At 54.6% G+C, this 13,379-nt stretch overlaps 2 protein-coding genes across 2 annotated transcripts in view; one reads left to right on the plus strand and one right to left on the minus strand.

The window, feature by feature from the left end:
- The window catches only part of LOC147646520 (uncharacterized), a 319,904-nt gene that overhangs the window by 128,586 nt on the left and 177,939 nt on the right, over window positions 1-13,379 (minus strand). The gene's annotated exons all lie outside the window — the stretch shown is intronic.
- On the plus strand, window positions 6,459-12,981 carry LOC147646525 (uncharacterized). The gene is made up of 3 exons (XM_086873293.1): window positions 6,459-6,472; window positions 12,019-12,097; window positions 12,235-12,981. Exons 1-3 carry the CDS (start codon window positions 6,459-6,461, stop codon window positions 12,979-12,981), a joined length of 840 nt encoding a protein of 279 aa, XP_086729419.1.

The following is a 13,379-nucleotide window of genomic DNA, read 5'->3' on the forward strand; positions in this document are numbered from 1 at the left end:
AATCAGGAAAAAAATGGGAAAAATCAGGAAAAATCAGGAAAAAAATGGAAAAAAATAGAAAAAATTGGGAAAAAATTGGGAAAATTCAGGGAAAAACCGAGGAATACAAAGAGGAAAATTATCTTAAAAAGCTGGGAAAAAAACTGGGAAAAAATGAGAAAAATCAGGGGAAAAAACGGATTGAAATCCCTTTATCCCATTTTTCCAAGGAATTTTGGGAATTGCCTACCTGGGAGGTTGTGGAAGAATTTCCAGACCTGGGAATCCGAGAACTGAGAAAAGGTGAAATTGTAGATGAGCTGGTTCAGGTTTTTCGGAAGGCTGATGGCCTGGTCCTATTCCAGCTTCCAGAATGTTCGGATGAGTCCCACGCCTCCTTCCAGCGGGAAATCATGAAAAAATCATGGAAAAATCATGGAAAAATCATGGGAAAGCTGTGATTCAAATTCATGGAGTTTTGCCCACAAAACACCCTTTTTTTTCCCGACAAAATTTCTATTTTTTCCCCAAAAATTTTAATTCCCCCCCCACCTAAAATATTAATTTTTTTGGATAATTAAATGGGAAGGACTGGGGGAAAAGGGGGAAAGTAGGATGGAAATGAAGGAAAAATGTGGAAGAGTTGGGGAAAACTAGAAAAAAATGGGGAAAAATGGGGAAAAAGAGAAAAAATGGAGCAAAAGTTGGAAGAAATGGGGAAAAAATGGGATGAAAATGGGAGAAAATTGTGGGAAATGGAATGGAAATGGAGGGAAAATTGGAAAATTGGAGGAAAAAAAAAGAAAGAAAATGGGGATAAAATTCTGGAAAAATAAAACCAGAATAAAAATGAGGAAAAAAATGGGGGAAACTGGGAGAAAAATGGGATAAAATGGGAATAAAAATTGTAAAAATGAAGCAAAAAGGGGGGAAAATTGGAAGAAAATGGGGAAAATAGGAGAGATCATGGGTGAAAAATGGGGTCTATGGAGCAAAAAGAGGGTAAAATGGGGAAACAGGGAAAAAATGGATTACAAATGGGACAAAAATGGGGAAAAATGAGGAAAACATGGGGAAAAACTGAGTAAAAATGCAGGAAAAAATAGGGAAAAAATCAGAAAAATTGGGAAAAATTGAGGAAAAATGAGTTAAAAAGGGGAAAAATAGAGGCAAAAAGGAGAAACATGGGGAAAAAATGGGGAAAAATAAAAAAATAGGATAAAAATGGGGGAAAAATTGTATGAAATTGGGATAAAAATGGGAAATAATTGAATAAAAATGTGAAAAAATGGGATAAACTGGAGACAAATTGTACTCTAATAGGGAATGCCTGCAAGTGATTTGATTTATAGTGGGGCGCAGAGGAAACTGGAGCCACACGGGGTGAGCAACTGGGCAATGCTGGGAGCAGCCACTGCCGGCACCGGGAGCCCCGAACCCCTTTCCCGGCCATGCCGGACCCGCATCCCCCCGGCCCCTTTGCCGGGGCTCTGCCGCCACCGCCACCGGGACCCCCCAAAAACACCTCCCGGGGACCCCCGGGGTGCCCCCGAGGGGCATCTGCGGCTCGGCTCTGGAGCCCTGCCATCCCCAAACATCCCCCCCAAAAACCCCAAAGCCAGGGAGCCCCGGGGTATTTGGGGCGAGCTCCCCCTCCCCGGGCACCTGCGGGATGGGGGGCGATGGTCCCGAAGGAGCTGCAGATGCAGAGAGCGGGGAGCGCAGGTGGAGCCTCCTCTGCCTGCTCCAGCTCTTCCTCCTGCTGCTCCTCCTCTTCCTCCTCCTCTGTCCCTCCTCTTCCTCCTCCTCTGTCCCTCCTCTGTCCCTGGGCGTGGTTCGGAGCCCTCGGGTGAGCGGGGCCGGGCCGGGACACGATGGGAAAGGGCTGGGTCCCCCCCAAACCGAGCTGGGGGCAGCGGAGCTTTGGGGGAACAATGGGAACGGGGCGGGACAGGGGAACAGGGGGAGGTGGGAGCACTGAGGGTCCCCCAGTTCACCCCAGGAGCCCCAAGCCCCGTCCCAGCCCCCCCAGTTCCCCCCGCAGCCCCGGCTGAGGGGGGCTCAGCCCAGGAGCCGCCGTCGTTCGGGGCTCCCCCGAGTGCAGGAACGGGAGAGTTCCCGGCTCGGGGAGGCCCCAGCACAGGAGGGGATCTTGTCCCTCTTCCAGGGCCCTTCAGGGTCTTCAGGCCCCTCTCAAGAGGAGTTTTTCTCTTTTTCAGGTTTTTTGGGGGGGATCCCACCACTACAGGGGTGTTTTTTCCTCCCCATTTTAGGGTGTTTGTGCGGCCGCAGCCCCACAAGCCCCTTTTGAGGGGGGATCACGACGGCTTTAAGTGACATTTTTAGGGGTGCCCCCACCCCAAGCCCCTGTAGGGGATGTTTTGTCCCCCCAGGGTGGATTTTGGGGGTTCTCTCTACCATGGCCGCTTTAAGGGCCCCCGGTGTTGTCGGGTCCCACTGTAACTCCTCTTAAAAGGGCAACACCGCTCCCGTTGGTTCCGGCAGTGGAGCCCGGGAGGGGTTGGGGGTCCCGGGAGGGGTTTGGGGGTACCTGGGTGATGCCGATGGTATCCATGGGGATCCCGTGCTCGGTATAAACCTTCGTGAGGGTTTCCTGGGGGGTTTTCGGAAGTTCTGGGTGGTTTTGGGGCCATGGTGGTTTACAGGGGTCCTGATGGGGGAATTTGGGCGATCCCGGGGGTGGAATTTGGGATCTCAAGGTTGTTTTGGGGAACCTGCTGGTGATGGACATGGGGACCCCATGACAGGTATGAACCTTCTCAATGTCTCTATGGGGTTTTGCGGTTTTAGGGAGTTTTTGGAGCATCCAGGGCTGTGTTTGGGATCAGGGGAGGTTGGGGTGTCCCGGGGGGTTTGGGGGTTCTCGGCAGGTTTGGGGGTACCTGGGCAATGCAGGTGGCAGTGCTGGGGACCCCGTGCCGGGTTTGAACCTTCTCACTGCGCACGGGCAGCGTCAGCGTGTTCAGGGAGATCCTGGGGGGCCCGGGGGGTCACCCCAAATCCCAGGGACCCCAAATGCTGAGGGACCCCCTGAACTGCCCTCGCCGCTGGATCTGCTGCAGGCAGGGGGGCACCAGCACTCGGCCCCCACCCTCCACCATCACAGGGGGGCTGTGGAAGAAATCTGGGGGTGCACGGACAGGTCGGGTGGGACCCCCAAAGTCCTGGGGGAGGGGACACGGGGGGACTCCCAGGAATTCCCGGTGTGGGGGGATGAGGGGGAACCCAGGAAGAGTTTGGGGGGGGCTGAGTGGGTCATGGGGAGACCCCCCAAAAGTCTTGTGGGGGGTGGGGATGGCAAAGAACTGGGTGACCCCCAGGATGGGTTTGGGTCAGAACCGGATTGGAGCTCCCATGGCAGTGGGATGGGAAGATCTGCCCATGGAATTCCATGGGAATGGCATGGCATGGCAGTGAGATCCATCTACAGTATTCCCATGGGAATGGGACAGCAGCAGGATCCATCCATGGAGATCTCACGAGAATGGGATGTCTGAGTTCCATCCATGGAATTTCCGTGGGAATTCCCAGGTTCCCAAATTTTGCCCTCCCAAATCCCACATTCCCATTCCCATATTCCCTGGGAATTTTGCCCTCCCCACCTTTACACTTCAGCACCTCCCGCCCATATCTGACAGATTTCCGGAGACATTCCCTGCAGCTGTGAGCCAGGGAATTTGTTAATCCCTCAGCCTGGATCTCAGGGATCCCCATGGCGGTGCCACAGTTGCCATCGCAGCCCCACAGATCCCCCAGCCCCGGCTCCCCCCGCTCAGCCCCGCTCTGGCTGTGCCGCTGCTGCAGCATCTGCAGCTCCGCGCTGGTCCCGTGCCGGTGCCGCTCCTTGTGCCGGCCCTGGCTATCCCAATATCCCAGCTCTGGCTATCCCAATATCCCAGCCCTGGCTATCCCAATATCCCAGCTCTGGCTATGCCAATATCCCAGCCCTGGCTATCCCAATATCCCAGCCCTGGCTATCCCAATATCCCAGCTCTAGCTATCCCAATATCCCAGCTCTGGCTATCCCAGTATCCCAGCCCTGGCTATCCCAATATCCCAGCTCTGGCTATCCCAATATCCCAGCCCTGGCTATCCCAATATCCCAGCCCTGGCTATCCCAATATCCCAGCCCTGGCTATCCCAATATCCCAGCCCTGGCTATCCCAATATCCCAGCCCTGGCTATCCCAAGATCCCAGCCCTGGCTATCCCAAGATCCCGGCTCGGCTCCGCCCGGCCCCGCTCGCTGCGGTGGCGCTGGAAGGGGATCCCAGCCAGGGACCCCATGGACATGGACTGCGGGAAGCCCGGGCCGGGCTCCGACAGCGCCGCGTGCAGGGAACGCAGGGAGAGGAGAACTGGGGGGACATTTGGAGATTTGGGATCGGGGGGGTCACGGCTGAAGGAAAGGGGGAACGGGGATAGCCGGGAAGGGCATTTGGGGATGCCAGGAGTGACAAGAGGGGAGGCTAGGGCTGGCTAGATGTGGCATGGCTGGAGTTCAGGGCATTCCTGTACACAGGAAAGGGAGCTCCAAGGGTCCCCGCTGTCCCCATTGCCAGGACAGGGCAGGGAAAGCCGGGATGGCTGGGAATAGGGGTCCCGGGTGTCCTGAGTGCTGAGGAAAGGAGGGGCTGGCTGCTGGGAGAGGCAGGAATAGGGGTCCGGGGGGTAAATGGGTCAAGGAGAAGGGGGCTCTGGGGGCTGCGGGAGGCGGGGTGGCCGGGAAAGGGGTGCAGGCGTTCCTGGTGCCGGATAAGGGGGTGCAGGGTGGGACCCACGGCCGGGAATGGGGGTTCGGTGGGATGGCGGCGCCCAGGAATGGGGGTTTAGGGGCCCCTGAGTGCTCCGGAATGGGCGATCAAAGAGTCCCGGTGCCGGGGGTCCCCCTCACCTCTCGCCGCCCCCCAGGAGCGCCCCCGGCCCCAGCGCTGGAGCCATCGCGCTGCTCCGCTGCGGCCCCGCCCACAGCCCCGGCCCCGCCCCCAGAGCCGCCTCCGGCCCCGCCATTGGCGCCACTCTTTGCTGCCTGCCAGTGTCACACATGGCGCTATGATGTCATACAGCCATGTCATGATGTCACAGCTATCTATGTGATGTCACACAGTCCCCTCTATGATGCCGTAGCTGCTCAGTGACCTCACACAACAAACTCTGGGATGTCCCAGCCCCAGCTGTGACCTCACACAACCCACTCGGAGCTGTCACACAGCCCCTTTCTGACATCACAGCTGCTCTGGGGCTCCAGGACACAGCCACAGAGGTGCTGCTGGGACACAGCCCCCTCTGGCACATCCCACAGCCCCTGCCAGTGCTGAGCCCCTGGCAGCTCTGTCTGGGCCTGCTCTCTGTGTCCCTGAGCTGCCCTGGCAGGGCCCCAGCCCTGCTGGGCTGTGCTCAGGAGCTGCTCCTGGCCAGAGCTGTCTCCCTGCTGTGGTCTGTTCCCATGGCAACATCTGCCCCATTATTATGGTCTGTTTTCATAGCAACCATAACCAGCCCCCTGTTGCTATGCTGCTTCCATGACAACCATCACAGCCCCTGTTGCTATGGTCAGTCCCTTGGCAGCTCCATGGAGACCCCATGTCAGGGATGGTTGCCATGGACACCAGCTCAGGCCTGGAGCCAGAGACTGTTGCCATGGCAACCATTTGCAGTCCCATCCCCAGGCTCATGGGATCCCAGAGCCACAGAATTGGCTGAGTTGGGAGGGAGCCATGGGGATCCTCCAGTCCAACTGCTGGCCCTGCACAGGACACCCCAACAATCCCAGCCTGGGCCTGGCAGCGCTGGCCAAATGCTGCTGGAGCTCAGCCAGCCCTGGAGCTGGGAGCCTTCCCTGGGGAGCCTGTTCAGTGCCCCAGCAGCCTCGCGGGAAAAACCTTTTCCTCACATCCAGCCTAAACCTGCCCGCCTCAGCTCCAGCCGCTGCCTCCACTCCTGTCCCTGGGCACCAGAGGGAAGAGGTTCCCGCAGCCCCCAGCCAGGGACCCGCTCCCAAGGCTGCTGCCATGGCAACCAGGCCTGGCACCAGCTGGGATGCTCGGTTTCCACAGGCTGGGCTTCAGGAATGGCATTCCCCAATTTCCTGCTCCTGCTGAAACCGCGCTGCCGCTCGCTTCCCTCCCACCTGCCATGGAAAGCACAAAAGGCAAAGATCCCGGGCTGGGATAAGAACAATTTATTCAGAACAGCAATGAGATAAGGCAAAAACAGGAACAGAAACAATTTTGGTAACAGAAAGGATAAGACAAACCATTCACAGGGAAAACTAAACCACCACCGACTGTTTCTTCCTGGCCATGCATTTCCTCCTGCCAGGAAAGGACACCCTTCTACTCTGGTGGGAGAGAGGTAGTCTTTTTCCTGCCCCTGGCAATGACCTGAGATGGGATTGAATATAATGACAGGACCATGGCCAGACCCTCATGTTCTTTAATCCCACATCATGTCATTACCATGGCCAGGAAAAGGTACAGGTGTCTTCCCAGCATGGATAACAGGGAACATGGATCACCACGTCTCTTTGCAATGTCAGTCTTCCAATGTGAGATGAAGCTGGAACAGTGCACAAAGCTCTTCCTGCACTTGAACCAATCGCAGGGCTTCCCTTACTGGTGCTTCCGTTGGTCTGGTCAATTTAGAGTTCCGGGTGAAGCTCTTCCCACACTGTACACATGTGTAGGGCGTCTCCCCAGTGTGGATGCGCTGGTGGGTGATGAGGTGGGAGTTGTACTTGAAGCCCTCCCCACAGTCAGGGCAGCGGAAGGGCCTCTCATCCGTGTGAATCCGCTGCTGCAGGACGAGATTCGAGCTCCTCTGAAACCTCTTCCCACACTCGAAACACTCATAGGGCCTCTCCCCAGTGTGGATGCGCTGGTGGATGATGAGCTGGGAGCTGCAACTGAAGCCCTTCCCACATTCCCCACACTCATAGGCCCATTCCCCAGTGTGGATCATCTGGTGGCAGATCAGGCGGCTGCTCCGGCTGAAGCTCTTCCCACACTCCAAGCACTTGTAGTGCTTCTCCCCATCCTGAAGCTGCTCATGGACCACCAGCTCAGAGCCCCAGCTGGATCTCTGGCCGCCTTCCCAGCACAGGGTGGGTCTTTCCTCCTCAGAGCACCCTGGGCTGGGTTTGGAGCCCCTCCTCCTGTGGGATCTCTGGGGATTTTCCTCCCTGTTGGATTCCTGCATTGTGGAGCTGCTCAAAACAACCTCTTTCACAAGGTTCTGCCGTGGGGATTTGTCCTCCCTGGTCTCCATCCTCAGCTCCTTGTCTGGGGGAGGAAGGACAAGGAGAGGATGGGATTTGCCTCCGTGCCAGAGGGAAGGGGAAGGAGATCCCCCCAGTGCGTCCCCGGCAGGACGGCGTCGGCAGCGGGGTTGTCCTGCAGCCAGGGGCTAGGCTGGGCTGGGAGATGGAGCAGGAGAGAGGGGGAAATGGGCACTGACTTTCTCCTCACCTGCCTGCGTGTCCTGGGGCATCTTCCTCTTCCTCACAGCCTGCTTCTCCATCTGGCCAAGGTTTGGGAATGGGAAATCCTGGTTTGAGAGAAAACAAGGAATGAGCACATTGAGTTTGATGGTCCCTCTTACCAAGCCCATCTCTAGAAGTCACCTGGGCCTCTGACGTGACTTAGTTTGAAAGAAGTTTGCTAAGGAAGGCAGAAATCACCACTGAAATGGATAAAAAATATAAGCATCCCATCCCCTCCGAATTATTATAATCTTGAAATCAAAGTGCTCTCAGGTAACAATATGGGAAAAGGAATATAAATTCTTTACTAAAGAAAGGAAAATGAAAATGCAGCAGTACAAAAAAAAAAAAAAACACAACAAAAAGCAACACACCGACAGAGTCAGGACCTTACACCCCGTTGGTCAGGGTGCTGGTAGCAGTCTGATTAAATGGTGGCTGCAGTCCTTCTGGAGAAACAGATGTGGTTCTGTTGAAGCAATGATCCTGTTGAAGATTGTAACTTACCTCTGAAGTTCCGGTGCTGTAGATGGGTCTGGTCTCTCCACAGGGAATCCAGTGGACAAAGACTGCCTGTGGTGTTCTGATTCCCAGATTTTATCCAGTCAGGAATGCTTGGCTCCTCCCCCTGGGTGCAGCATCTCACAATGGGATGATGTCATTTTATCAGTCCTGCAGTGAGACTCAATGGCCCATTAACAGAAGATATCCCCCTGGAGGAAGGATGGGTGGTGGAAGAGATAAAGAACACTGCCCCACCTGGTTTTAACAGCTGGCCCATTAACAGGAGATAACCCCCAATTATGAGGGAATGGGTGATGAAAGAAATAAAGAAAACTGCTCTACCAGGTTTTAACAGATGTTGATAGAATACATACTTTTGGTTACATCTTGCATTGCAACCCAAGACATGTGGTCCATAAAAATTTTAGACCACCAAAATTCAGCACTGAAAATGCCTTCCAGGAGTTCTCCATCTCTGTTCTCTCCCTATTGATGTTCAGGGTTTCCCCGCTGTCTCAGCTGCTGGGGGTCACACTTGTACTGGGAGTCCCCTGTCTACTCAGTCCCTCCCCTGCCCAGTGTGCTGGGAGTGCCAGGAATCTGAAAAGTTCCCCCTGTTTCCATCTCCCCACTTAAGGATGCTGGGACACCCCAGTAGCCCCTCAAGGGGAATTTCCCACTCAGCTTGGGAGTTCTTCATTCTTCAAACATCCGCCCCAAAAAACCCAACCCCTCAGGATTTCTCGGCTGAGCTCCCCCTCCCCGGTCACCTGTGGGATGGGGGGTGATGATCCCATAAGTGGGGGGGCTGTGAATTCAGGGAGTGCTTGACCTCGTGATTCCTTCTCCTTTCTCTGATCTTCCTTTGTCCCTCCTTCAGGCTGAAGAAGCTGCTCAAGGAGTCAGAAGCAAAACTTAAGTCCCTTGGAGCTTCAATTGGCCCCACTGAGGGCAGGGACTGCCAAAGGCTCCCCAGGGACTGGTGAGAACAGATCCTGGAGGCCAGGATTGCCGGGAGCCAAAGGCTCTGAGCAGGGAACTGCAATGCTGAGCCAGCCCTGGCTGGGTTGGAGGAAGCAGAAAGGCCAAGCCCTGAGCCCAGGCCTGGCACAGCAGGGCCTGTCCCTCACGGGTGGCTCGGGGCTCTTTGTGGGGCAGTGGGATGTGAGGGGCAGCAAGGACAAATGCCATAAACCTGTGTGACACTCCAGATCCTTATGGAACCAAGGGGCCAGTGTGACACCATGGGAAGTTGTGGAACCAAGGGGATCGTTGTGGCACTCTTGGGCCCATGGAACCAAGGGACCAGTGGGACACTCTGGGGCCTTATGGAAACAAGAGGCCACTGTGAGCCTGCAGGGCTGTAACACCCCAGAACACTTCAATGCTGGTGGTAACCAAAGGTTCCTGTGCTTGAGTTTGGTGCACAGGAGAAACAACAACCAGATCTTCTCAGCATGGACAGATGCAAAGAATATTCTTGGTAGGAAGGGACCCACAAGGACCATCAAGTCCAGCTCTTAAGATAATGGCCCACACAAGGATTGAACCCACAACCTCGGTGATGCTGGCACCATGCTCTGACCAACTGAGCTAAGAGGTCAAAATAACACAAAATTTAACTGACGAAATACAGACAATCAAGGAACTATGGCAAAGGGTTTAATCCAACATCCAACTGCACAAAGAACTCGTACCATAGCCTTAACTTTGCAAACTTAGCTCATTTAACCTAAAAAGTGTTAACCCTTAAGATTTTGGGTAACATTAAGATATCCAAAAATATTCCAGGTACGTAGGATAGGAAGGAGAATAAAAAGAGACCAGAAAGACAGAAGATCTACAGAAAAACACTTCCAGAATGATCCCAGTCACTCCCACTACAATCTCAGTCACCCCCAGTATGAGTTGTTGCACCCAGCCACCCCCAGTATGGTTCCAGTCACACCCAGGCCCTCCCAGTATGATGCCAGTCATGGCCAGAGTGACTCCCTGTCACTCCCAGGATGGGCCCAGTTGCTCCCAGTCACCTCCAGTATGGTTCCAGTCCCTGCCAGCCCCTTTTCAGTCACTCCCAGTATGATCCCAGCTAGTTCCAGTAGGATCCCAGTATGACCCAGCATGGGCACAGCTGCTCCCAGGATTATCCAGCATGGTTCCAGTTGTTCCCATTTACCTGCACTGTGGTTTCAGTCTCTCCCAGTCTATCCCAGTTGCTCTCAATCACTCCTCAGGTGTTTCCAGCCTGATCCCAGTTGCTCCCAGCCACTCCCAGTCACCCTGAGTGCAGTCCCAGTTGCTGCCAGTATGGTCCCAGTCTTGCCCAGCATGGCCCAACTGCTCCCACTGTGATCCCAGTAGGATGCCAGTTACCCTCAGGATGGTTCCAGTTGCTCCCTGTTCCTCCCAGTGTGATTCCAGTTGCACCCAGTTGGCCCCAGTATAGTTCCAGTTGCTCCCCAGATGATCCCAGCTGCTCCCTGCAAAGTCCCAGTCATGCCCAGCTGGAGTTTCCCCCAGTGTAGACCCTGTCACTCCCAGTTGTTCCCAGTTGTCCCCAGCATGGTTCCCATTGTTCCCAGTGTGTTTTCAGTCATCCCCAGTATGATCACAGACACTCCCAGTATATGCCAGCTGCCCTCAGCATGTCCATAGCCATTCCCAGACACTCCTAGTAATCCCAGTTAGGTGCTTGTTATCCCAGTATGATCTCAGGCCCAGTATATCCCAGTCGAACTGGGATTCACTCCCTGAATTCACAGCCCCCTCCCACCCGTGGGATCATCAGCCCCCCATCCCACAGGTGACGAGGGAGGGGGAGCCCAGCCCAGATATCCTGGGGGGGTCCCTGGGTTGGGTTTTTAGGGGTGATGATTGGAGAATGAAGAAAACCAAAGCTGAAAATAAAATGCCCTTTGGGGGGACATTTGGGGTTCCCAGTGGCAGCTGCTGGCAGCGGCAGCCTGGAGGAGCAGAACCCTGTGTCCCCGAGGACCCCAAAGTGGGGAGCCCAGAGGGGGGGAGTGCCATGATTCGAGGAACCCTCAATTAAATAGAGAGGGGCAGGGGGGTCTCCTTGGTCCCCCTGCACCCCCAAGAAGGGAATAAGAAGAGCAGGGACCCTGGGACCCCAAAACCTTCCTGCATCCCTAAGTGGGGAGATCGAAATGGGAAGAACTTTCCAAATTCTTGGCACTCCCAGCAGCCTGTAGAGGTCAGGGACCGAGTAGAAGTGTGACCCCCAGTACAAGCATGACCCCCAGCAGCTGGGACAGGGAGGAACCCCTGAACACCAAAAGGGAGAGAACAGAAATGGGGAACTTCTGGAAAGCATTTTCAGGGCCAAATTTTAGTTGTGTACAATTTTTATGGACCCCATGTCCTGGGTTGCAATGCAAGATGTAACCAAATGTATGTATTCTGTCAACATCTTTTAAAAACTAGTGGAGCAGTTTTCTTTATCTCTTTCATCACCCATTCCCTCATAACTGGGGGATATCTTCTGTTAATGGGCCAGCCGTTAAAACCAGGTGGGGCAGTGTTCTTTATCACTTCCACCATCCATACTTCCTCCAAGGGGATATCTTCTGTTAATGGGCCATTGAGTCTCACTGCAGGACTGATAAAATGACATCATCCCATTGTGAGATGCTCCACCCAGGAGGAGGAGCCAAGCATTCCTGACTGGATATAATCTGGGAATCAGAGCACCACAGGCAGTCTTTCTCCACTGGATTCCCAGAGGAGAGACCAGACCCATCTACAGCACGGGAACTTCAGAGGTAATGTACACAATTCTATGGGATTATTTCTTCATTGCTTATGTGAGATCACTTTGATATCAAGATTATAATAATTTGGAGAGGGCTGTTGCTTACATTTTTATCAATTTCAATGGGGGTTTCTGCTTTCCTTAGCAAACACCTTTCCTTTCAAACCAAGACACCCCAGATGCCCTGGTGACTTCTAGAGAGGGACTCGGAGAGAGGGACCTTCAAACTCAGGATGCTCATTCCTTGTTCTCTCCCAAACCAGGATTTCCCCATCCCAAACCTTGGCTGGATGGATGAGAAGGCTGCAAGGAAGAGGAAGATGCCCCAGGAATCCCAGGCAGGTGAGGAGGAAGTCACTGCCCCTTTCCCCCTCTCTCCTGCGTCTGCTGGGGACGCATTGGAGGGATCTCCTTCCCCTTCCCTCTGGCACGGAGGCAAATCCCATCCTCTCCTTGTCCTTCCTCCCCCAGACAAGAAGCTAAGAATGGAGACCAGGGAGTACAAATCCCTGCGGCACAACCTCGTGGACAAGGCCGTTCTGAGCAGCTCCACAGTGCAGGAATCCAACAGGGAGGAAAATCCCCAGAGATCCCACAGGAGGAGGGGCTCCAAACCCAGCCCAGGGTGCTCTGAGGAGGAAAGACCCACCCTGTGCCGGGAAGGCGGCTGGAGATCCAGCCAGGGCTCTGAGCTGGTGGTCCATGAGCAGCTTCAGGATGGGGAGAAGCCCTACAAGTGCTTGGAGTGTGGGAAGAGCTTCAGCCAGAGCAACAGCCTGATCCGCCACCAGATGATCCACACTGGGGAATGGGCCTATGAGTGTGGGGAATGTGGGAAGGGCTTCAGCTGCAGTTCCCAACTCATCATCCACCAGCGCATCCACACTGGGGAGAGGCCCTATGAGTGTTCTGAGTGTGGGAAGAGGTTTCACAGCAGCTCCACTCTCCTCCAGCACCAGCGGATTCACGCGGATGAGAGGCCCTTCCGCTGCCCTGACTGCGGGGAGGGCTTCAAGCGAAACTCCGCCCTCATCAGGCACCGGCGCATCCACACTGGGGAGAGCCCCTATGAGTGTGGGGAATGTGGGAAGAGTTTCAGAAACAGGTCCGACCTCAATAAACACAAACGTATCCACACTGGGGAGAGACCCTACGAGTGTCCCCAGTGTGGGAAGAGCTTCACCCAGAGCTCTCACTTGACCAGACACCAACGGAGGCACCAGTAAGGGAAGCCCTGCCAGTGCCCCAAGTGCAGGAAGAGCTTCCTCCACAGCTCCAGCTTCATCCCCCCTTGGAGAATCCACATTGGGAATAGACCTGGTGATCCGTGCTCCCTGCTATCCATGCTGGGAAGACACCTGTCCCTCTTCCTGCCCATGGCAATGACATGATGAGAGATCAAAGAACATGAGAGTCTGGCCATGGCCCTATCATTATATTCAATCCCATCTCAGGTCATTGCCAGGGGCGGGAAAAGGACTCCCTCTCCCTCACCAGAGGAGAAGAGTGTCCTTTCTTGGCAGGAGGAAATACGTGGCCAGGAAGAGCCAGTCAGTCGCATTTTAGTTTTCCCTATGAATAGTTTGTCTTATCCCTTCTGTTATCCACATTGTTTCTGTTCCCA

Source organism: Cyanistes caeruleus, unplaced genomic scaffold, assembly GCF_971803275.1.
Source record: "Cyanistes caeruleus unplaced genomic scaffold, bCyaCae1.hap1.1 HAP1_SCAFFOLD_94, whole genome shotgun sequence".
Lineage (NCBI taxonomy): Eukaryota > Metazoa > Chordata > Aves > Passeriformes > Paridae > Cyanistes > Cyanistes caeruleus.

What these genes read in the sequence shown, in the direction of transcription:
- LOC147646525 (XM_086873293.1), top strand. An exon ending in GCCCCAGGAATCCCAGGCAG is followed by an intron (nt 12,098 to 12,234) that starts GTGAGGAGGAAG and finishes CCAGACAAGAAG; the next exon opens with CTAAGAATGGAGACCAGGGA.